Source organism: Pipistrellus hanaki (genome assembly GCF_964339955.1).
Source record: "Pipistrellus hanaki genome assembly, chromosome: 14".
Taxonomy (NCBI): Eukaryota; Metazoa; Chordata; class Mammalia; order Chiroptera; family Vespertilionidae; genus Pipistrellus; species Pipistrellus hanaki.
In genome coordinates, this window is record NC_140516.1 from 41446259 (window position 1) to 41470201 (window position 23943).

A 23943-nucleotide genomic window follows, 5' to 3' on the forward strand; every position below is an offset into this window, starting at 1 on the left:
ATAGCGGCTCCTCAGCATTTATTTAGCTTCCTAAATGGCTGTCTTCTCTAGACTCTGTTTTGAGGAGTAGCTGTGCGCAATGTTTGTCTTGCTCTCTTGCACTCCTTCTAACACGCATGCACACAACACAACCCACACCACTGACGATTGCCAATGCTCCTTAGGTACCGGCGGATTGTGTCCAACAACTGCACAGATGGGCTAAGGGAGAAGTATACTGCCAAAGCCCAGGTGTGCCCTGGAAAAGCCCCTCGGGGCCTCCATGTGGTGACGACAGATGGACGCCTGGTGGCAGAGCAGGGGCACAATGCGACCTTCATCATCCTCATGGAGGAGGTAGGTGCTGGCCAGGGTCTCTGAGGTCAGAACTCACAGGCAGACCATTTTCTGTTCTCTTAAAGGAAAGAGGGAAAAAAATTTCAGGACCCTGTATGAAACTCAATGCAGCCCTGGACAGTTTGCTCAGTGGTTAGAGTATCAGTTCTTGAACCAAATGGTCTTGGGTTCAATTCGGATCAAGGGCACATACCTGGGTTGCAAGTTCAATCCCTACTCAAGTTGGGGACACCTTCAGGAGGCAACCAATCAATGTGTCTCTTTCACATGATGGAAAAAAAAAAGAAAAAAGAAAAAGAAAGGAAGTCAATGCCTAGAAGCTGAGATTTCTGGGAGAAGATAGAAGGACCTCCTTCCCTTCATCCAGCCACAGGGACTCACACTGCAGTCTTGCTGCTTGTCTCTGGCAGAGCAGATCTGGTATGCTCTCTGGGGTTCCTCTTTAGGCTCTGGTTTGGTGAAGGAATGCATATCACCATAAGACCATATACTATAATCTTCGCCAGAAGAAGGGAATTCAAATTTTATTTGTTGCCTTCAGAAGCATCTTCTGCTTCATTGTAACTCTTTACCTCCCCCCCCCCACCCTAATTAAATAGCCCATGGGGCTTTCAAATGGACTCCACAGCATGAGTGTGAAGGTAGTGGCGGATTATTGAAATTTTTTTCAATTTATCTTTATGAAAAATGTCATATTGGTTGTTTTCCATCAACTAGCTGCTTCATTAGTTCACTTTCAGTGTCTCTGTCATCTGGGCAGTAAAATAAGACTAAGTTCATTCATTCCAAGGTGTGAATAGCTCTGCTCCCTGCTCCCTATATGAGCTATTTCATCTCTTCTCAAACCTGGTTGGTTTTCAGGCACTTCTGACTGAGATAGTGGGGCAAAAAAGGCTTGCCTGATTTACAAAGCCCTCTGAATTTATATGCAAATTGCTCTGCGCTCTTGAGATCTTGGAAAGAGACCAAAGAGGGTCAGGACTTTTGTGTGTGTTTTTCCGGAAGTGTGACTACTTGAGAAACCTTTAAAATCAGGCCCACACTGGATAGGATGCTGAAGGTTCCCTATCCTGGCTGATAGACTCTTCAGCCATCACCCACACTGGGTGCTTGAATTAAAAAACTTACAGATTCAGAGGAGGTCATTGTCACATTCTCATTAGGAAGTTTCCAGGACCAGAGCTATAAAACCTTCTCTTGAATGGATGTGAAGAGCCACGATCTTATCCATTTGAATTGCATCCAGTTCATTTCCACTTTAATTTATATTCATAAACTCAAAGGTAGTTGACATTGTATGTTGGGTATGGGAGCACCTATCAATATTTTACTCACATCTGAGTAGCTATGGGGGAAGAGACAGAAAGTGAAAGTATGATGGATGCACGCTCGCTGGATGGAAGGATTGGCTCATAATTCTGAAATGATGCATTTCTCTTTCCATCCCATCAACCATCTTTATAAATGAAAAGAGATCCACTTCTTTTTCATCTATTATTCTTGTTTTGTGGTCAGGTTCAATTGCATTTATCCAGAATGTTGGTCTAATATGGAAAGGGAGGGAAATGGAAGGATGGCGTTTAGCATTGGCCCTTAAGAAGCTGAGCATTGGTTTTGGGGCTTGGGGTGGTAAAGATCCATTCACCTGATTCATTGGCATCACATTACCAGACAGCACCCAGAAGACTCTTGGCTTTTTCAGAGGCAGAGGCATCGGTGAACTGGGAGGGTCAGAAAATGCTTCAGGGAAGAGGGCGTTTAGTTAGGTTTAGGGACATCCAAGGTCAACAGAGCCCAGATGTAATCTTGGCTAGTGTGCAGTGCTAATCTACAGAATGGAAATAAATCATCTTACCTCATAGAGTTATTTTGAAGGTGGTATTATATAATATGTGCTAAATGATTAGCATAATGCTCAGACCATAATAATAAATACTAAAAATGTGAACAATTATAATTATAGCATGGTGGTGGAGAACATTTAGCGTTGATACTAGACTGCCTGGGTTTAAAACCTGGCTCTACCATTACCAGCTGCAACACATTTGTAAAATGTAGTGCGTTCTACAATATAGAGTTGTGAGGAAATTAAATGTCTGAAATGGGAAATAAACTGTTAGCTGTTATGATTATTGCTATTATGCCACAGGAAAAGAATAATTAAACCATGTGTGAGGTAGCCAGAGTTGCATAGAGTCTCTGTCTTCTCTGTTATTGCCACTGTCACACTAATCCAGCCTGTCTGAGCTCAGGCAGACAGGAACAACAGGACCATTGTGCTTGCCCACAGTGGCCAGTGGATCTCAGATAGGAGTCTGTTGATTGTATTGAGAGTGTTTCAGCAACACTGGGGGAGATTTTAGGTTTTCAGAGGGTGATGATGAGACACAGGCAAAACATCCGAGATTAAGTCAAGCTGGACCATGTGATTGAGCTCAAGCCAATTGCTGTTCCTTCTTGCAGGGCGATCTCCAAAGGACAAACATCCAGCTTGACTTTGGGGATGGGATTGCGGTGTCCTATGCTAACTTCAGCCCCATTGAGGATGGCATCAAGCACGTGTACAAGAGTGCAGGGATCTTCCAGGTTACAGCCTATGCAGAGAACAACCTGGGCTCAGATTCAGCTGTCCTCTTCCTCCACGTGGTTTGTAAGTAGCCTGGGCCCTCCTCTTTCTTGCTTTCCTCCGTTGACAACTCCCTCTGTTCCAAACTTCTGGGATTCAGAGCTGAGACAGGATCTGGTGTGACTACTACCCTAAATGATGGCCCAAGTCAAAAGATTGAGATGTGTGAAACCCTTTCAGAGTTTCCTAATACTGAAGTAGATTGATTATTTTGAAAGTTTGGATAATGTATTACCAACTGGCTCCTCCTTTTTAGCTCCACTTTGTTCTTATATAATGTGTACACACCAACACACATTGAGGAGAAAGTCCCTTCCCTTTGTTATCTGTGTTGGAAGAACCAAAAAATGGTTTAGAAAACACATGTTTAGATTTTTTGAATGTAGAACTGAACACACAGAAGACCTTAATTCTTACATCTAAGGCACATGTGTCAAACACAAGGCCCACGGGCCAAATCCAGCCCGCCAGGCCTTGCAATGTGGCCCGCACCGCGCTGTCATCACTGCACTCCGCTGTCAGTTTATGACATTGTCAGTTTATGACTGTTCAGTAAACCATTCGGCCCGCGATTTAGGCTGGATTTTAGATTTTGGCCCCTTCTCTGATTGAGTTCGACACCCCTAATAAGGGCACTGGAAGTTCATTCCTGTTGCAAAGCATTCTAAGAACTCTCCAACATGTTTCTGCTGTCCAAGAATGTATTTTACTGCTGTGGGCTGTTGCTTGGCCCAAACCAATGCATTAGCTGAGTTCCAAATATTTTGTTGGTACTGGATGCATTTTGAGTATTTGCTATTCTGAGACTTGACTCATGAAAACTGAAACAAATATTATGATTTTAGAATGTTGGGTCAAGGAAATGTTATGGGGCTGGTATTGGTTTCATAAGTCTCTATCAGTGCTTCTCATGGGTCTAAGGACACCTATGGTTCTTACTTACACTCCTCGGTGCTTTTGCAATAATATGCTGCATGTGGTGAAAATGACACGTTTTATAAGAGTCTAAGTGAATACAGGAGTACCTTTCCTAGCAACAACTAGTGATGATATAAATGCCACTATATAAACAAACTGCACTTAAGAGGCCCCTGGCAAACAGCAAGCTAGCAGGTCTTCGAACATTCTAATCACAATAGCAGAACAGGGACCAGCAGTAAAGGGGAAAGTGTGTGGGAGGAGGAGGAGACCTGGATTGTAGCTCAGTTATATTCCTAAAGATGCATGCTATGTAGCCATGAGATAAATTATTACATCTCTTAGTCTTCTGAACTCCCAATTTTTAAAGTTTTTATTTATTGATTTGAAAGAGAGAGAGAGAGAGAGAGAGAGAGAGAGAGAGAGAGATCAATTTGTTGTTCTGCTTATTTATGCTTTCATTGGTTGCTTGCGATATGTGTGCTGGCCGGAAATCAAACCTGCAGCTTTGGTGTATTGGGACGATGTTCTGACCAACTGAGCTACCTAACTCCAGTTTTAAAACAGCTTAATTCTAACTGGCACATTGTTTCATAGGGCTCTTTTCATAGTAAATAGAAAACACAAAGTAAACATGCATTCACTAATTTATTCAATAAATATTTATTGAGTTCTTAATTTTTGCAAGGCACTCTGGTAGGAACTGGGGAGGCAACAATACAGATATGGCCCTGCTCTTACAGAATTTACATTTGGCAGGGATGGGGAGGGCCTCTGCTAGGAATGGGCCATCAATGGCCCAAGGGGTGATAACCACACCACACCAACTATAATCAGAAGCAAAACACAAGGTCAGAAATGCAGGCGGGTGCTGTGCAGTGTGTTCATGAGCCCAGGGTTCAGAGCAAGAGAAACCTACATTTGAATTCTTATTATATCCCTTTGTTAAATGTCTAATATCAGTCAACTTTCTTGGTCTTTACAAACCTCTGGTTCCTCACATTTAATACTTAAGTTATAGGGAGGCTATAAAATCAAATTGGATTATGTGTGTGTCAGGAATCCCCAAGACTACCCCCAGGTTTGCCAATTCCATAAAAGGATTCACAGCCTCAGTTTATAGTCCCACTCCTGACTATAATTTATTACAGTGAAAGGAGACAAAACGAGATCATCAAAGAGAAAAGACTCATAGAACAGAGTCTGGAGGAAACAAGACCCAGGTTTCTAAGAGTCTTCTCCCCACGAAGTCACACAGGACATGCTTAATTCCTCTAGCAATGAGTTGTAGCAATGTGTGTGAAGGGCTGTCTACCAGAGAAGCTCATTGGAAACTCAGTGTCCATGAGTTTTATTGGGTTCTGATCAAATAGGCATCCTTTGCCTAACATATACCGAAAGTCTAGACTCCCAGGGGAAAGCAGGTGTTCTGAATAAACTATATTGTTGGCAAAACAATCTAGACACTCTTTTCAGTTAACTGTTGACTGGAAACACACCCAGGTCCAAGTTCCCAGATGCTAGTCAAGGAACAGTCTTGCACACATATCTTTGGAAAGATGGTGATTTTAAGTCTGTTAACACATTTCTGCACAGTGTGCAAAATGCTGCTTGGCAAGTGATACATGTAACGTGTGATAATAATTAGATTTGACCTTTGAAAAACACAGGGATTAAGATGGAAACCAACTATGTAGTCAAAAATTCCTATATAACTTTTGACTCACCAAAATCTTAACTACTAATAGCCTAATGTTGACCCAAAGCCTTAAAATAACATAAAAAATTGATTAACGTGTATTTTGTATGTTATAGGCACTATATAGTGCATTCTTACAATAAAAAGAGAAAACAAAATGTTATTAAGAAAATCATAAGGAAAATACATTTTTCAGTACTGTACATATTTGTTGAAAAATTATGTATGAATGGGTCTGTACACTTAAGTCTTTAATCCATTTTGAGTTTATTTTTGTGTATCATATAAAAAGGTGGTCTGATTTCCTTTTTTTTTCGGCATGTATCTGTTCAATTTTCTCAACACCAATTTTGAATAGACTATCTTTACCCCATTGTATGCTATTGCCTCCCTGTCAAATATTAATTGACCATAAAGGTATTGATTTAATTCTGGGCCCTCTGTTCTATTTCATTGCTCTATATGTCAATTTTATGCCAGTACCATGCTATTTTTAATACTATGGCCTTTAGTATAGTTTGGTATCAGGTAGCATGATTGTTCCAGTTTTGCTCTTCTTTCTGAAGATTTTTGTAGCTGCTCATGGTCTAGGTGGTTTCATATACATTTTTTTGGAATATTTGTTCTAGGACTGTGAAATACACAATTGGCATCATTATAGGAACTGTGTTGAATCTATAGATTGCTTTGGGTAGTTGGGCAATTTAATGGTCTAAATTCTTCCCATCTCTGAATAGAGTATATGCTTCCACTTATTTGTATCTTCTTCAACTTCTTTTTTCTAGACTAACAAATATAGAGAATAGACTAATAACTGTCATAGGGAAGACATGTCATGGGGGACTGAGGGAAAAAGGTTAAGAAATTAAGCAAAGAAAAAAAAAAACACCTCATAGACACAGACAATAGTATGGTGATTACCAGAGGGAAAATAGAAGTGGGTAAAGGGGGAATAAATGGTGATGGAAGGAGACTTGACTTGGAGTGGTGAACATACAATACAATATACAGATGATGTATTATAGAATTATACACTTAAAGCCTATATAATTTTATTATCAATTTCACCCCAATAAAGTCAATAAAATTTCTAAAGGGACCCATATAGTTCAAAACCATGTTGTTCAAGTGCCAACTGCACTAAGTTCTTCTTATTAACTTTCTGCCCAACACTTATCTGAATTTAAAAATGAAGACAAAGAAAAAAATTACTTTAATCCAAGGACCTGCCCCACCCATATTGCTAATTATGGCAAGAATGGGCCTTGACTGCAGGGGTCAAGTCTGATGGGTCTTAGTGGCAAAAACACACAACGTCAAGGAACAAGTTTATACTGTGGGTTATGTGCATGAAGGAGGAAATGTTCCTTGAAACTTTTATCGTGCTCATAATTCCCTCCAAATCAATCATGGCTGCATTTACCAGACAGTTATTATAGTGGAAACTGCTGTTGGCCTCACCTTGGGCCATTAGCTAACAAAAGAAGTTGTTAGCTGCCCATAATAACCAATCTCGCACAGATTATTAGATTTTTATCAAAAAGAGCCCTATTTGACAGTGACAGTTTTAGGTGTGTGCCATGCTCTCTCCTGAATTTCTTCAGCTCTCTTCTCCCTGTCTCTAGGTTGAAGCTTGAAGCTTCTGGTCTAGGCTCTTTGCACTAAATAGCTACTCTCTGTTGTTGTTCCTCGATATTATATTTACTCTAATGTGAAGCTGGAATAAATGGGACCATATTTGATGGTGTAATTCATGGGAGCCTCATCCCTGTTGTGTTTGTGTGAGATTAGGGAGCAGATCTCCTTTTGTTTCCTTGGGCATCAAAGTCTCCTGGCAATGTAAGCCTTGACTTCTGAGTGAGAGCAGGCTGAAAAGAATATTTAGGGCTAGTGTAAGAAACAGATCTCTCATTTCTCTCCTTGGACATGAGCTGGTCAGAGACTCTTCCCACTGTCTCATTCTCTTCTCCATTTATCAGTAAAATACAAACATTGGAAAGAGACAAATCAGGTAAACTCCTAAAAAATGAGTCCAGAAAGCAGTGAAAGTAGCCAGTGTTTTCTCACACCGGGTGTTTTTTATTCTCACTGACAATGAAACCATAAAACATAATTGAACAGACTTCCTTATTGAAAATGATTAAACCTTTAGCCAAAGGTGTATCTGAAGTGACAAAGTTGAAATTATTTGCTGGAAAAATCTTGATGTGTCATACATCTGGGGTCAGGTCAGAGAGCCGTAGTCAGAGAGTATGTTCAGGCAATAAATACAGAGACTCTTGAAAAAACTTGTTGTCTGTTCAGGAGGGTATAGTTTGGACCACTGGTGGTCTGTGGAGGTCCGATAACTTGGTGGTCCATGAGGTCCGATAACTTGGCGACCACTGAACTCTGGACAATTGCAAACAGACCTGGTTGTTCTTATCATCCAAACATCAGTTCATTTCCAAACACCTTCTCCGCCAATGTCAATTTATCTACAACACAAAATGTGCCCAATGAGACACAGAAAACTTCCCAGTGTCTTCAGAAATAAATCTATCCAAAGATCATGGTGACAGGAGTGCCAAGGTGGTCATGGTGGTGGGCATAGGAATAGTGCCAACTTATAATCTACTACATGGTACTTTAACAGCCATACATTGCCTTCATATATTCTTATTTCTATAAGGAAGGCAGGGCAAATATTGTCTTATTTTTAGGACAGAGTAATGGTCTATATAGGTCAAAACTACTCAGAGGCACTAATCACATAGCTACCTTTGAACCAGAGCAGAAATGGAAAGTATCCATCTGTTTTTATGTCATTTTCCCCCCATTTAAACTGGACTGTCACCAATAGTGAAGGCTAGGTGGCCGGAAAAGTGTCCCACATATGGCAAACACTAAGGTCCTCAGGTTACAGATGTCCTTGCTGCAGCTGTGACCTTTAGTCATTTTCACTAATCAAGCTATGGCAGTGGAAACTGAGAAAAGGTGCCCTTACTGTGAACAGATAATTGGAAGATGTTAATTGGATTTGATTAAGTAGGAAAGCTATAAGGAAGGGAAAAGAGGAAGGAAGGAAGAAAAGAAAGAAAAGAGAAAAAATAAAAGGAAGAAAGGAAGGTAAGAAGGGATGGGGAGAGAGAAGGAGTGAAGGTGGAGGAGAAAATCCCAAAGACAGTTAAATAGCATATCTACCCATCAGATGCAACACTAGCATATTAACATTTTACATGAACATTTTTGCTCATTTTTGGGGGGGAATGAATTTAATTAAAATCCTCATTTATTATGCACAGAGTGTGTTCCTGTATGTTCTCTTATTTTAGAACTTGATTCTCCTTATCTCAGTTTTCTGAGGGGAAAAAAAATTTTTGGTCAACTTTTTGAAAACAGCTTTTTCTTATTATTTGGGAGCCTGCCCTTTTTTTCTCCTTCAGTCTAGGGAGATGGGCTTTTTCCATTTTGTTAAACAGTTTGGTGGGCTGCTGAGTGACACCCGCTGGGTATTTCATATAACAGGCTCAATGGCTCCTGGTTGAAGAGATGGAACCAATTAACAACTGAGGATAATGGGAGAGCCCTCTATACAATGCATTGACCCTGAATCACTACACAGGCTACAGGTCAGAGGTGAAACTGACTGCCGTTTTTCTTCCTATCTACTGGCTCAGTGTCTAGTAAACTAGCTTTGTCCTTGGATTGGAGTTTCATAAGCATTTGTGGTTTGACTCATCCGATGTAAATTTAGTTCAAATGTCACTCAAGCAATCTAAGCCTGATTTGATTTTCCTATTAGAGGCAGTTCTTTATTTCAAGCGAGAGCGCACATACACATACACACACACACACACACACACACACACACACCTCAACATGTGTGAGTTTGAGATCGTTGTTTTCTTATAGATGAAGGTGATAACGGTTAAGAATAAAAATCCGTGAGTGTAATAACATTTGTCTTTATTTCAGGAATTTAAACACTGACATGGTTTTCCTTGTTCCTGTAGGTCCCGTGGAGCATGTTCACCTCCGAGTCCCATTTGTCGCCATAAGAAATAAGGAGGTCAACATCAGTGCAGTCGTGTGGCCCAGTCAGCTGGGGACTCTTACCTACTTCTGGTGGTTTGGCAATAGCACAAAGGTTCGGCCCTTTCTGCCTTGTGTCTGATGCAGTCTATGCTGAGTGCTCCTGGCTCCAGCTTCTGGGTTGATGTCAGGGACACTGGGGATGTGGGCACATGGATGTACTTTCTGAAGCTGTGAGTTTGCATAATTGAATATGACATAACTCTCTAGTTCATTATAGCAAGGAAAGTTCAAATAACCCTAAGGACGAGAGAGTACTTTGAGAAACTATACAAATCTGGTTGTTCTTGCTCCTGTGATCAATATTTCTAAAGCTTCCTTTGCTCCATGTATTTTAATCCTGGCTTTCCACTAGCTATACAATATCTCTGAGATCAAGTGATCCCATTTGAAAAATGTGAATTAGATGTTTAAATGTAAGACTGTGAAGAGAAAATGGGGCAGTTCATGCAAGAATTCTTATCAAGACCATCTAGGTGTTCTCTGAAGGCCAGGGTTCTTCTTAGGCACTGATGTCGCCAAGTCACAAAGAAAGGCACTAAAGGGAACTTTGCAGCTACTTCCTGCTCCCAATCCCTAGTAGTGGTGACAGTTATATAAAAAAGAACCACACATGTATAACAGAATCTGAGAGCAATTAGGCTGGGGGTCCTTCAGTTTAGGGACTTAAGGCTCTTCTTTGTTCATGTTCTGTCTGCATTTTCCTTTTTTGATATGATTGGCATTGCTCATTTTAGGTCTCTACCTTTAGTTTTTAAATAATTAAAAAAAAAAAACCACATTCTATCAGACTTGGAAATGCTGAATATCTAGGAAAATGGCTAATACATATTCCTTTGCTAGTGTATTATAGTAATTCCTCTAAAACATGTATGGGGCAACGCTGTTTTTGTTTGCTTGTTTCAAGATGACCAAGGAGAACTTCAGCACCTACCTTACAGGAGTCCTAGGACCCGGATTAGGATCCAGCACTGCTACATGCTGGCTACTGGAGTTTGGTCAGATATTTGACCTACAAACTAATTCACTTACCTGCACATTGGAAATAATAAGACCTGTGTTATTTTGAATGTTGTGCAAGCCAAGTAAGAGAATGTGTGTCTCCCTGACACACACGAAGTATTCACAAAATGGGTGCTTTTTAGTTTGTCGTTAAAACTGAGAGAATGGCTTGATAAAAGATAGAACCAGATTCATGGTCCTTTTTCTCTTTTCATTATTTGTGCTGTATTTTTTTCGATCCATTTCTTAGCCGAGGCTATGGATGTTGTACATTTCTGGGATTATTACTCACAGGCAGTGGGTAGAGAGGTTAGTTTATAAGACTCCCACTTAGTACAATAGAGCAATGCAGCTCCCTGTGTGAGATGAGCACTCCGTGGCCAAGCAGCTGATTGATTATAGAGCCAGACTTAAAACACTGGTCTCCTACTCCTGCATCCCTCTCCCGAAGCCACAGGATGCTTTTGCTGCATCACTCCATTCCATAAAAATTACAGACCCTACAATCCTACGTCAAAAGCCAGCAGTCATGCAGGGTGAAGAAAAAATAAAACATCATTTGGGCAAAGAAAGTGAGAGTGAGAAGAATTTTAAGTTCATAACTACTGTGATGGTGTGAGGTTTTGGCTGTCAAGCCAGGAAATTTTTTTTCCTGTTACTGCTCATTTACTGATGATTTTTACTGAGAAACTTCTGTGTCCAAGGGGTGCAGTTCTTGGTCATTATCAACACAGTGATTTACTCAGCAGGCTACAAGGAATCAGACACATGGTGTTTCTCTACAGCCCCATTTTTTTTTCTTCAAGTGCTGATTCTAAGACCTGAGATACCAGACAGTGTCTAATGCATATTTGATAAATAAACAGAAAAGCGGACAAAGGGATTGGAGAGCCTAGTTTCAATTTCTCTAATGATTATCTATGTTAGCTTGAACAAAACACCAGTCTCATTGTTTGCTTGTTTTCTCTAAAGCGAGGATACTGATAAGTAATCCATGAACATCGAGTTATTATTTAAAGTATCTATCTAATCTATATAACACCATATAATGAGAGGGGCATTGTTAAATTATAGAAAGACATTATAGTGTTTTTTTAATTTATGATTATGTGAGGCATTTCTTTGGTTAGGAATTATTCATCTATAAATGTGAGCATGAAGTGCCACCTACTTACCAAGCTCTCCAAGGTCTTATTAGTTTATTTTTGTTCCCAAAGAATCAAGAGAATACTAATACATAAGAGGCACTAGAATAGTATATTTTTGAAATAAAACAAAAGTGGGTTGGAGTCCAGACTCAGATTCTTGGCTGTCCACCTTCAGTTATATCTTATAATTTCTTGGGACCTCCGCTTATTGATGGCAGTGTCAGCAACTTTCCCCTAATATTGCTCTTAGGGTCAAGAAAGGCATATAGAGCTTTTGGAACACACCTAATCATGTGAAAATGCCAAAATATCATTTGCATCCATATCCTCTCCATCTCAGGAACAAATCTGACTTGGTTCCACAAATTTCCCTCTCACTTCCAAGAACGGCTCTGCAGTCTATATGAAAGAGGTACATTTTCACTGCTTTTCCTAGCACCTTGCCATAAACACATCAAGGTGGCCACAGTATCCAACAATTAATCCAATAGCACCGTCTTTGGCTGACAAATAATGAATGTCTTTGGTGTCATGGTGAGTGCTCTGATTTTAGAGCCATTCCATCCTCTTTGACTAGCAAACGGATCTTTCAAAGAAGCTAATCCTGATTTTAAGTCTGTATTCCTAGTACTGCTTTGTATTAGTCCTTTCATACATAATATTTTATTTATTGGAAGATCTCTGATGAAAGAATAATCCAATTTTACAGAGAAAATAGGCTAGTACTCGTGGAAGGCAGTTTCATGTGTGTGTGTTTTGACTAGGTAAATTAAACAGGTTGAATTAAATCATCACTCAATAACAATCAGATAATACCCACTCCTTTATATCTAGCCTTGTGCTTGGTGCCCTTAGGAATAAAAGAACCCACACAGCATTGCCTCTGCCTTCCAGGAAATTACATTCCACAGAGAAGGCAGGATGAACATACATGCAATGATTGGTGGGCAAACGTGGAATGTAAGTAAATAGAAGAAAACAAGCATTCCAGAAATCCTAATATAGGCTCATATTCAAACCTATCAGCGAAAGATGTAGAATTAAATAAGTAGTTCTATGGCTCTTTTTCAAGAGCCTATATTTTGTGTTACATGTTTTGAGGAATGTAAGGTGTAGATTCCAATTGTTGCCTCTACGAAATATAATGTGTAGTTGAGGATATGAGGTTCACATCTCAGAACAGGTACTCTAAGGTAATAGATATTATAAATACTGTAAGGTAACTAGATACTACAGATAAGGCATTACACTAAATAGGGTAATATTCCTGGCCCAGTACAGCAGCCTAGGGGGTCATGGACATAGAGTTTTCTGGTTGTGGAATGAGTGCTGTGTGAAGTTGGTCCTAAGCAGGCTTCCAGGAGCAGCAGAACTGAGGCAGCAAGGAGAGAAAGGGATTTGCATGTAAAAGCTTTGGGCCTGGCTATATTTTGTGTGGACAGATTCAGACAACTCACAGGATACATGTATGCAAAACCAGAGAATGAAAGGAAAGGTGGGAAGGCTAGATTACTCGTGGCTTTAAATAACATAAATGAATGCTTTTTATTTTGTTATAGAAACTCAGATTTAGAATAGAATAATGAAAGCTATAATCAGTTTCATGGACAATGATACTTTAGACACTCAGATACTTTTAAAGAGTTTTGAGCCTGTGTGTTTTGTGTGTGTGTGTGTGTGTGTGTGTGTGTGTGTGTGTGTGTACTTGAGGATTATTTTTTTCCAAAATAAATTTTCACATTAACACCATAGTCACAGAGAATATTCTACACATACTATTTTGCCTTATTCCTTCCTGTTTTTGTATGTATTTTAGATATTTTACATAATCCTCATCATAGGATACCCAAATTACATATTCTGCCTTTTACACTTTATATAATAAGCACTTTTCACTCATTACTGTGTAATCAGCTGAAGGCTTTAAGTATATTTATTGCATAGCCTGTTCAATTTTGGAAGGCCATTTTCATCAAGGTATACATTTAAACTGTGCCAGTCACATAATATTTAATATTAACCTGACAGTGTGTCTGGCAAACCGGTATAGGCTGCATCCAAAGATTTCCCTGAAGTTCCCTGTTTCATTGGTCCAGTGGGAATCTTGTAACTAAGTAGTCATTCAGAGCTTTGTTGGTTTCTTGCTGAGCCCAGTGGGTAATAGGAGACCTGTCTCTCATGAGGGATTCTCTGTGGGAAGGGATGCAGCCCACAGCCTATTCAGGACATGAGGTATTATTCTAAGCAGCCTCGCAGTGGGCTGGCCCTGCGGCTTGGACAAAGCACAGAGATAGAGAAGTCAATTGCCTTCTGACCACCTGTTGGATGTGTGAGGCTCTGAAAGGCCAATTTGCTGGGATTAACAGAGGTCTGGCTTAATAAATACATCTGCTTGCCTAATAGATTTCGTAAATGAACCTTAAATACTTGATTTAATTTAACATTGGCCACTAGCTAACAGTGGCCCACAAGGAACTCAAGGATCCTGTTGTGTGTCCAGACTTTCAAGGAAGGGGATAGCAGCCCTGATACCATAACAGCTGATGGAAAACAAAAGCCATTTGGAAAACAAAACAAAATTAGCTCCTGCCATTTCCCCAGCACAGGAGCCTGTGGCCTGCCACACTGCGTGCTGCCTTGAGCACAGTCTGTTTGCTGTGGTGAAGGCCCCTGTGGGATGAGGGGATGGATGCCATTCTCCTTCCCTCTTCAGATGACATTTCCTTGTCCTGCTGCCCTGTATCCTTGCTTGGCTCCCTGGATCTCCTAGGGAAGCAGCTAGATGGGGGAAAGATCAAATCTGCTGGGGTAAGAGGAATTTCAGTCCCTCAGAAAGGAATGGCATGCCAACCACCTGAGTCTAAGATAAGAAGAGCATGCAGAGAAAGGAGAGAGGGTCATGCAGACCACCGAGAGCTGAAGGAGATGGCATGGAGGTAGCAATGGCTCCCTGAAGTCCCAACTTTTACTGGAGAAAAATATCCTGGTGGGAGAGATGGGAAGAGATGAGAGATTGCCAAGGACAGTCACCAAAACAGGTCAGAGAGAGTAATTCATGGAATCAAGAAAAATGAAAACACATTGGTTATTCTTTTTTTGTTTCTTTCCCAATGTTTTATTATTAAAATCGTCAAATATACACTGAAGTTTAAATAATTTTATAATGAACATCCATATACCCACCACCTATAATCTACCATTAGCATTTACTATGCTTGTTTTATCCTATGTCTATTGATATGTCCATCTCTCTATCCATCTATTAAATAATACTAATTTTTCATCCATCTCAAAGTTAACTGCAGACAGTTATATACTTTGTCCTAAATGCTTTAGTTTGCAAGTCATTAACAATAATTCGATGTTCATTTACCCCATTCCCATAGAGGTATAAAATGTACCAATAATTAAATGCATACATTTGAAGAATATACTTTCTGAGGTCTGACAAAGGCATTACCGATAATCAAAACTTCTATCAAGATATGAAATATTTTGATCACTCCCAAAAGGTCTCTCATGCTTCTTCTCAGTCAACTCCCACTCCCAGTGCCCAGAGCCACCCCTATTTTTTAAAAATATATTTTAATAATTTTTTACAGAGAGGAGGGGAAAGGGATAGAGGGTTAGAAACATCTATGAGAGAGAAACATTGATCAGCTGCCTCCTGCACATCCCCTACTGGGGATGTGCCCACAATCAAGGTACATGCCCTTGACCAGAATTGAACCTGGGACCTTTCAGTCCACAAGCTGACACTCTATCCACTGAGCCAAACCAGTTTCGGCACCACTACTATTTTTTTTTTTATCACAGATTAGCTTTGCTGGTTCTAGAACTTCATATAAATGATTCTATGAATATGAATTATTTTATAATAGGGGTGGGCATAAATAGGTTAATTTTTGAAAGTATGCAAAACACAGCATTATTATTTTATTATTTATTCTTGTGTTTATTTTTCATATATGAACCACTGCAAACTTACCTTTGCTCACCCCTGTGTATAGGTTTTGAGATTCATGTATATTATTATGTACATCAAAACTTGTTCTTTTAGGTTCAAGCTAATATGCTTTGGTTTCTTTATTTTTCTGTTGATAAATTTTCCTAGGCTGTTTTTAGTTTTGGGGCTGTTATGAATATACTGCGATGTACATTTTGTTTGTTTCTTTTTTTTTTAATATATTTTATTGATTTTGTACAGAGAGGAAGGGAGAGAGATAGAGAGTTAGAAACATCGATGAGAGAGAGTCATCGATCAGTTGCCTCTTGCACACCCCCTACTGGGGATATGCCCGCAACCAAGGTACATGCCCTTGACCGGAATCGAACCCGGGTCCCTTCAGTCCCCAAGCCGACGCTCTATCCATTGAGCTAAACCGGTCCCGGCTTGTTTGTTTCTTGACATATTTTCTTTTATCTGTCTTTATTTTTATTGTTGAGAGTATTACATATACTTTCCCTCTCTTTTCCCCCATTGCGCCCTTCCACCTAATTCTCACCCCACCCCAGACTTTTACCACCCTATTGTGTTTTATTTTCTCATGATTAAATTTCCAAGACTGAGATTTCTAAGTCATAAAATGTAAAATAGTACCTTAGAAGCAATTATTCCAATTTCGTGTAAAACTGAACTTTTTCTAATTTGATGAAGCAATTGAAGGTCCTCTAATAAATGAAACCCAATGGGTTGACCAGTAGGAAGTAGAAAGTGTATCTAAAGCCATTTTGATGCTAAATGAGTCCTCACAATTTTTCTAAACCAAGCCCTTCATTTAAGAGATAAAAACTAAAGACCAGAATGGGAACAAACTTCACCCAAGGTCATTCATTAAAACAGCCAGAGATTAATATCTGTTCTTGTCATGGGACAGGTGGTGACCTGTTTTTCCCTTATTCTGCCACCATGGTTAACATTGCTATGCTGAGCCCAGCTTGACTTCAGCTTCCTTTTCAACACAGGACACAAAACAGCTACTATTGGCCTATTGAAGAAGGACTTCACACAATTTACTTGTGCCTAAGTTGTTGTTTAATTCATAAGGCCACATCCTGGTGTGTATCATCATAAAGTCATAAGCGTGGGAAAGAATGCTTGAATTCTGGGCTTTCCTCTTAGTTAAAGGAAATAATATATCCCTTTCCATATTCAACTTCTCTCTCTCTCATTGAGCAAATAAAGAAGAAAGAGTGTCAAAAATTTAGCAACATCTTTAATCCTTCCAATCTCCAGCTATCATCCTGGTTATAATATGGATGTATGGAATTTTAAAGCAGAAGAAATCAAGTTATTATTTCAGAGGCCTGGCTGAAAATTCTGAGGTAGGAAGAAATCCCAGCCTTGCAGCAGGGATGCCCTCTGACAGCTGCATCTCTGAGCCTCTGCAGGTCCTGGCCCACAGATCCAAGCCATGTTCAGTTAAGATGCATGGGTTTGCCATGTGAGCACTGGCAGACAACCACTCCCTTCAAGGGCAGCTCTCTGCACGCCCAATATTATTATTCTCTTTCCCAATGTTGTCCTGGCACAGAGAGGAGAGGGAGTCTGCTCACTGCAGCTTGTCATATCTCTTCTGAGCTGCCTTCGAGAAGCCTCCTGCTTCTTATCTTGCACATACCGGGGGACTTGACAGGCCATGGACCTCAGCATGCCCACTGAATAGTGACTCTTTAATCTTAAGGTCTTCATTCTCTTCTTGCCAATAAGCATCTGATTTTATCAAGATCTGAATTTGTAAAGGGAAGATGCTCCTCTGTTTCTTTTTTTATCCTAGGCAAATCCCCATCTGTTGTGAGAAGAAAGATAAAGCAGAAAAAGAACAAAAGGATTTAAAAAGTGGTCCCATATATATATATATATATGTGTGTGTGTGTGTGTGTGTGTGTGTGTGTATGTTTTCTGCCTATTAAAATATTGAAATGGCTTGCAGTGAAAAGCACAGATATAATAAAATAAAAAGCCAGTAGTATGACTTGGCATCCAACTTACAGATATGGAAGATGGTGTGCTAAAGGCGGTGATACAGAAGTTATTAAAATGCAGTCACTTCTCTGAATGCTTTCCAGTCTAGAGTTCATGGAAAACAGAATGAAGATAGAAGTGACATGGAATATTGAAGAAGAGGAATATTTCCCATTTCCAGAGCCAATAGGAATAGGTTACAGAAATCACTTGTCCTTTGCCCCAGGGGAAGGGATAGAATGACAAGCAAAACCCAAGGTGTCCAGTTGTATCTCCATCTCTCAGGAGTTCAGTGCATTTAGACTTTATAAATACTCTTCTTGGATACTGGACATAAGATATAATCACAGCTTGAGAAAGCTGTGTGTTTTTCTTTTTTCCATTCTTAAGTTAGGATCCCCTGGGATATGTGAATGCTATGCAGATTTGTGACAGTCCGAGATTTACAGGGATAATGAAATTCACATCCCACAGAAGATTAAATTGGTCTTTCTGTTCCTTTTAGCCCCTCATCACCTTGGACAGCAGCATTTCCTTCACGTTCCTTGCAGAGGGAACCAACACCATCACTGTTCAGGTGGCCGCTGGGAACGCCCTCATTCAGGACACAAAAGACATTGCAGTTCATGGTAAGCCCTGAAAATAGTCATTGCAATGCCTCCTCCTACCCAGCCAATCCACCCTAGTGACAACTGCTGGATGCTTTGGAAATTCACCAGGCCATGGGAAAGTGATGAATGTCATTAAGGAGCACCCAAACCTTCTTCCTACTTTGTTCCTGAATAAATGCAGGGCACAGATAGGAATATGTTGTCTTCTGGGATGTGTGTGCAGTGCAGCCTAATGGTCTCATTAGAGAGAAACTTACCAGAAATTGAAATGAAACATAGCTGGGAAAACTGTCAGGAAACCACCCTGACTGGTTTGGCTCAGTGGATAGAGCATCAGCTTGCAGACTCTGGGGTCCCAGGTTTGATTCTGGTCAATGGCATGTACCTCGTTTGCGGATACATCCCCAGTGGGGGTGCAGTTGACTGATGTTTCCCTCTCATCAATGTTACTAGCTCTCTTTCCCTCTCCCTTTCTCTCTGTAAAAAATCAATAAAATATATATTTTTAAAAACCTGTCAGGAAACCATCTAGATTTCGGGTCCTGTTGAGGTATCTATAATACACATGCAGCACCCACTCTTTGTGAGGATTGGGATCAGTGATTTCAAAATGAGAAGTGTCATCTTATGGTCCCTGCCCTTGAAGAGCTCAGAGTTAGGTACTGAGATGAGCTACATACAACCTATGTGTTATTGTTGCTTTATTGGTAGAGATTCTAACATCATTGGCTGCAAAGACTGAATGTTAGGCCAAGAATATAAGGTTGAAGGAAGGCAGAAGAGTGGTAAATTATCCAGTTCTCGATCCTGGAGAACAATTCTTAACTTTTATAAATTTATTTTAAGTAAAATTGTGCTTTTACCACAATCGCACATAACCTCCCTCAAACCCATAAGAACAGTCACTATCCCAAGGTTTTTCCGGAAAGTTGTACTAGCTCCTCTGACCTTTCTTATATCTCTTCAAACTCAATGCTCAGGCTCTCTCACTAGGCACCAAGAAGATTTTTTAAATTAAAAAAATGTATTTAAGTGTAAATATAATATAGAAAAGTATACATCATAGTTGTTTTAGCTCCATGAATTACCACATAGTGAACTAAGTCTTGTACTCACTAACCAGGTAAAGAAGTTGAACATTACCTACACCCTAGATCCAGGTTATCAACTTACTTTCTAGCCCCTGAAGGCAGTGCTAGCAGGGTGGACAAAGGAAATGAAGGAAGAGCACGATATTCTATCCTTATTAAGCCCAACTTAATGCTTTATTGCTGGCTCTGCATGATACCACCTACAGTTGCGCAAGTCTTCTCCTGGGTTTTTATACTTAAGTTTCATTTCAGGTAATATTGTTTTACAAGAAGGGCTTATGATCTTAGGAACTAAGAAAAAAATAGTGGAAACACAAATCTACCTCCAGTCATCAAATCCCACACTCTTTCAGAGACTAAGAAACAGGCTAGAATGAAGGAGTTATAGTTGAGGCTACATGAAAGAGCAGATGGTTTCTCTATAGTGTGGTGATTTGGAGTCTCCCCACTTATCACACCCTCTCTTGGCCTCACTCACTCACACACTCTCTCTCCTTGCAGAATACTTCCAGTCCCAGCTGTTATCATTCTCTCCTAACCTGGATTACCACAACCCTGACATTCCAGAGTGGAGACAAGATATCGGCAATGTCATCAAGAGAGCTCTGGTTAAAGTAAGTTGGCTTTATATTTGCTGGAGCCTTTATAAATAAAGAGCCAAATGGTTTGCTCCACAATATATTTTTGTGGGTTAAAACCTCCCATTTTATAGTTTGATTAGAATTTTCTGTAAAAAGAAAAAGGGGAAAATGGAAGGGGATAAGGAGTGATAGTGGGGTAGAGAGAGAGAGAGAGAGAGAGAGAGAGAGAGAGAGAGAGAGAGAGAGAGATTGCCTCCATATTTATCCCCAATTTTTTCTAATATAGGAGCTCAATCCCTTTTATGAAATAATGAGGACCACTTATTGAGTCTACACTACTATTATTCTCTTGGCTGGCTTCTTGCCTCCCCCAAGGGATTTTCTTAATCAAGCACCTGGACTTCAGGACCACTGTTAGCAATTAGAAGGCTATAGGCCACGAAATAGAGCATGCTAGTAGATTTTATAGAGTTAACCGAAGTCAGATTTGCCTTAGATAATGTTGAAAGGGTTTTATGAACCCTTTGCTCAGAATGCAGTACTAGCATAAAATGAATAAAATATGGTCACTTCTAACATGCAACTAGTTCTATGGTAGAGGCATGCCAGCATATCAAAGAGCATGTAAAGAAGTGAGATTCACTTTATTCAAATAGTGCAGGCTTAGCACATGTTGGTGATTCAGTAAATACTTATTAACTATCAGAATGGTCTTTGGAGAACATTTTAAAGGATAAGTAGTAGTTAACAGTTGATGCTATATTTCAGGAAAAATGAACAGCATGTGCGAAGCTGTGGACTACTGAAAGAGCACAGTGCATTTGAAAATGGCAGAGTTAGTGTAGCCAGTCTTTAAGTTTTAAGGGCAAGTGTGGCTAATGTTGAGCTAGGATGGTTAAGTCAGTTTGTGAAGAGTCTGAGAAGCTAGAAGTGGTTTGAAGTGCCTCATACCAGTAGGCACTGGCAATTGTGAAATGTGTTGTTCTTTATTTTAGTGAAAAATCCCGACTATAGAATTACATTTCAAATATCCATTCTGGTTGCAGTACAGAGGATGGGCTGCTAAGATGGGAAGTAAATAGAGTGGGGGAGAGATTTCACAAAAGCTGAGCAGTTATAAGACTACCACAGTTATCCTAGTCAGAGATAATAAAATCCTGAAGAGGAAAGATTCAGCGTTTATTTGGGATGTTGATCAATAGAATTGGTGGCCAATTCTAACATGTAGTGTGCATGAGAAGGAGGAGGGAAAATCTTTTTATTAGATGGGTAGGTAAGGATGGCCTTGCCATTAATCAAGGTGTGGACTATGTAGGAGAAGCATACTGGGGGAATGGTAATGATTTGATCTTCCATACAAGTCTGGAGGACATGAGAAACAATTGGGTTAAGATAACCAGGAGAGCTGAAAATATGGATTTTAAGATTAAGTAGAAGTATAGCTTGAGATAGAGATGTGGGAGAGGCTCTGGAGGTCCTTAACTACCCCCCATAGGAGGAGTGGGAGCAGGGCAGGCATGACTGTTGTTGCCTCCTAAGACAGAGGAGAAAGCTCCAGGGACAGATAAGGAGAAAAAGCTCACAGACAGGAAGGTGAGTAAGTAAAAGAGAACAATATACGAGCATTCCTGCAGGGAGTTGTTCAGAGGATGAACTTCACCTCAAATCTTTTTACAAAGAGATTGTTCATAGAAAGGGATGAAAACGAGGCTGTTCCTGGATGCCTTTGTCTGTGCAACTTCCAGAATTTTGTTGTATTTTGTATGACCGTATTTATTAAAAATATATAAGCTTATAACCCATAACTTGGTAATTATAATAATAATCTTAACCCTATATACTAGTAGGCTAATATGCAAATTAACCAAATGGCAGAACAACTGGTTGCTATGACGTGCACTGATCACAAGGGGCAGATGTTCAATGCAGGAGCTTCCCCCTGGTGGTCAGTGCACTCCCACAGGGGGAAGGCAGCTCAGTCAGAAGCCCTGAGCTGAGCTCACAGCTGGCAAATACAGCAGTTGTGGCAGGAGCCTCTCCCACCTTCATGGCAGTGCTAAGGATGTCCAACTAATACCGCCCGTGGGGAGTAGGCCTAAGCCATGTTAGTTGGGCATCCCTGAGGGCTCCCAGACTGTGAGAGGGCGCAGGCCAGGCTGAGGGACCCTCTCCCCTAGTGCTCAAATTTCGTGCACCAGGCCTCTAGTAAATAATAAACAGCCATGCCAGCTGATCCCTCTGTCTTAAATGTCACAAAACAAATCACTCCTATTTCTCTTTGGATGAGGTTAACTGACCTTAGACACATAGCCCCAAGGTCCCTCCAGGGTCACTAACTGAATGATATTCCCCAAGACCATAGTTTCCTAGGAAAAAGGGTCCCAGCAGCCATGGCACGCACAGGCTCAGCCACTTCACTCCACTGGGTGAATCTCTGCATTTTGTCCTCAGTCCAATGCCTGGAGAGTTATTTCCTCTGACTGGTTAGGATAAGACCTTCTTGCTCCATGTCCTTTGGTACCTAGGCTTCCAGCTACTTGGGGTCACACCTTCCAGCAGGACCTGAGGCCTCTGGCAAAGCCCACTCAGGTCCCAAGGGGATGCCTCTCTTCTTGGTGGATATTTTAGGCCTCTGACTGCTGCTTATTACTTCTCAACAAGTTAACCCTCTCACTCTTTTTTGTCACATTTCTGAGAGTTAACTCCACACTCTACCCCTAGTTCTGGTGCTCATCAAATGGGCAACAACTAACACCTCCAATTCTGTTCAACCCAGCAACTATTGGTTGAGTCTCTACTCTGTCAGGCATTTTTTCAAATAATTGGGGTGTCTACAAAGCACCCTAGGAACATCTCAACAAACATACAATATGAAACGACCAGGGAAAAGATGGTACAGGTGGATGCACTCATCTGTCACAGTGGACATGATCTGAGTTCCAGCGACGTGGTGGGGTGGTGTTCTGGAAAGGGTTGAGACCAGACATGAAGGAGATCACTTCCTGCAGAGCTAGTCAGTGGAGGAGGTGGGTATTTCCCCCAAAACAAAAACCATATTATCATATTTAGATTGGCACTAGAAGAAGTGTTGTTCTGGATAAAAGACATTTAGGAGAGAATAGTCAATCCTCTTTACAAGGGGGAAAACTCAAAGTTTTGCTTTCTTCAAACAATTGCCTTCAGATGGAAGCTTACTTTTAAGTTTGTATCATAAAGCAACATAATCTTTTTCCCAAACACTCAAGAAATAGAAAAATTAACTCATCATCTCAGCATCTTACCATAACATTTAGTGTCTTGTTTTGATTTTTAATTCCTCTACATTTATATTTTTATAGAGTTGTAACCAAAGAAATAGAAGGAAATAGATTAGAATGCAGCTAACATAAGTGTTTCTCCGTGTCGGCTCTATACTAACTATCATCTTAATGGTAGAGTAACACTCTAACAGGTTGACGATATCATTTATTTCCTTAATTTTTTTTCAAATGTTTGTGCTTTTTTTCTACTTATTTGCTATTATAAAGTTATGAGTGTTTCTTTCTTCACATGCCCCTTTTTTCCTATATTTGAGATAATTTCTTTAGGACAAATACCACAAATTATAGTTATTGAATGAAGGGTATGAAAATTTTTATGGCCTCCAAGTAAGTCTTTGGAAAACCAAATTGGCGCAATATGTATCAATTTTTAGTGCTGCCAGCCACAAATGAGGGGACCTCTTAATTGAAGTCTCACCAATATTAGCTAGTATAAGTTAATAAAAAAAATCCTGCTTTCGTAAGTGAAAACCAGGGCTGCTTTGCTTTTTTCTTTCATGTACATTCCCCATGTTTGTTTATAACTTCTTATTTCTCATTTGCAGCCAGTCTGCTCATGTTTTAGCCAGAGC

At 40.1% G+C, this 23943-nt stretch overlaps 1 protein-coding gene across 3 annotated transcripts in view; it reads left to right on the forward strand.

Moving 5' to 3' along the window:
• SORCS3 (sortilin related VPS10 domain containing receptor 3) overlaps positions 1 to 23943 on the forward strand; it is a 489777-nt gene that overhangs the window by 457879 nt on the left and 7955 nt on the right. For all 3 annotated transcript variants that reach the window (XM_084904018.1, XM_084904020.1, XM_084904019.1), the window contains exons 18-22: positions 165 to 336; positions 2800 to 2986; positions 9575 to 9708; positions 18274 to 18397; positions 19972 to 20084. In XM_084904018.1, coding sequence (XP_084760144.1) covers positions 165 to 336; positions 2800 to 2986; positions 9575 to 9708; positions 18274 to 18397; positions 19972 to 20084 — 730 coding nt within the window. The remainder of the gene's footprint in view (positions 1 to 164; positions 337 to 2799; positions 2987 to 9574; positions 9709 to 18273; positions 18398 to 19971; positions 20085 to 23943) is intronic.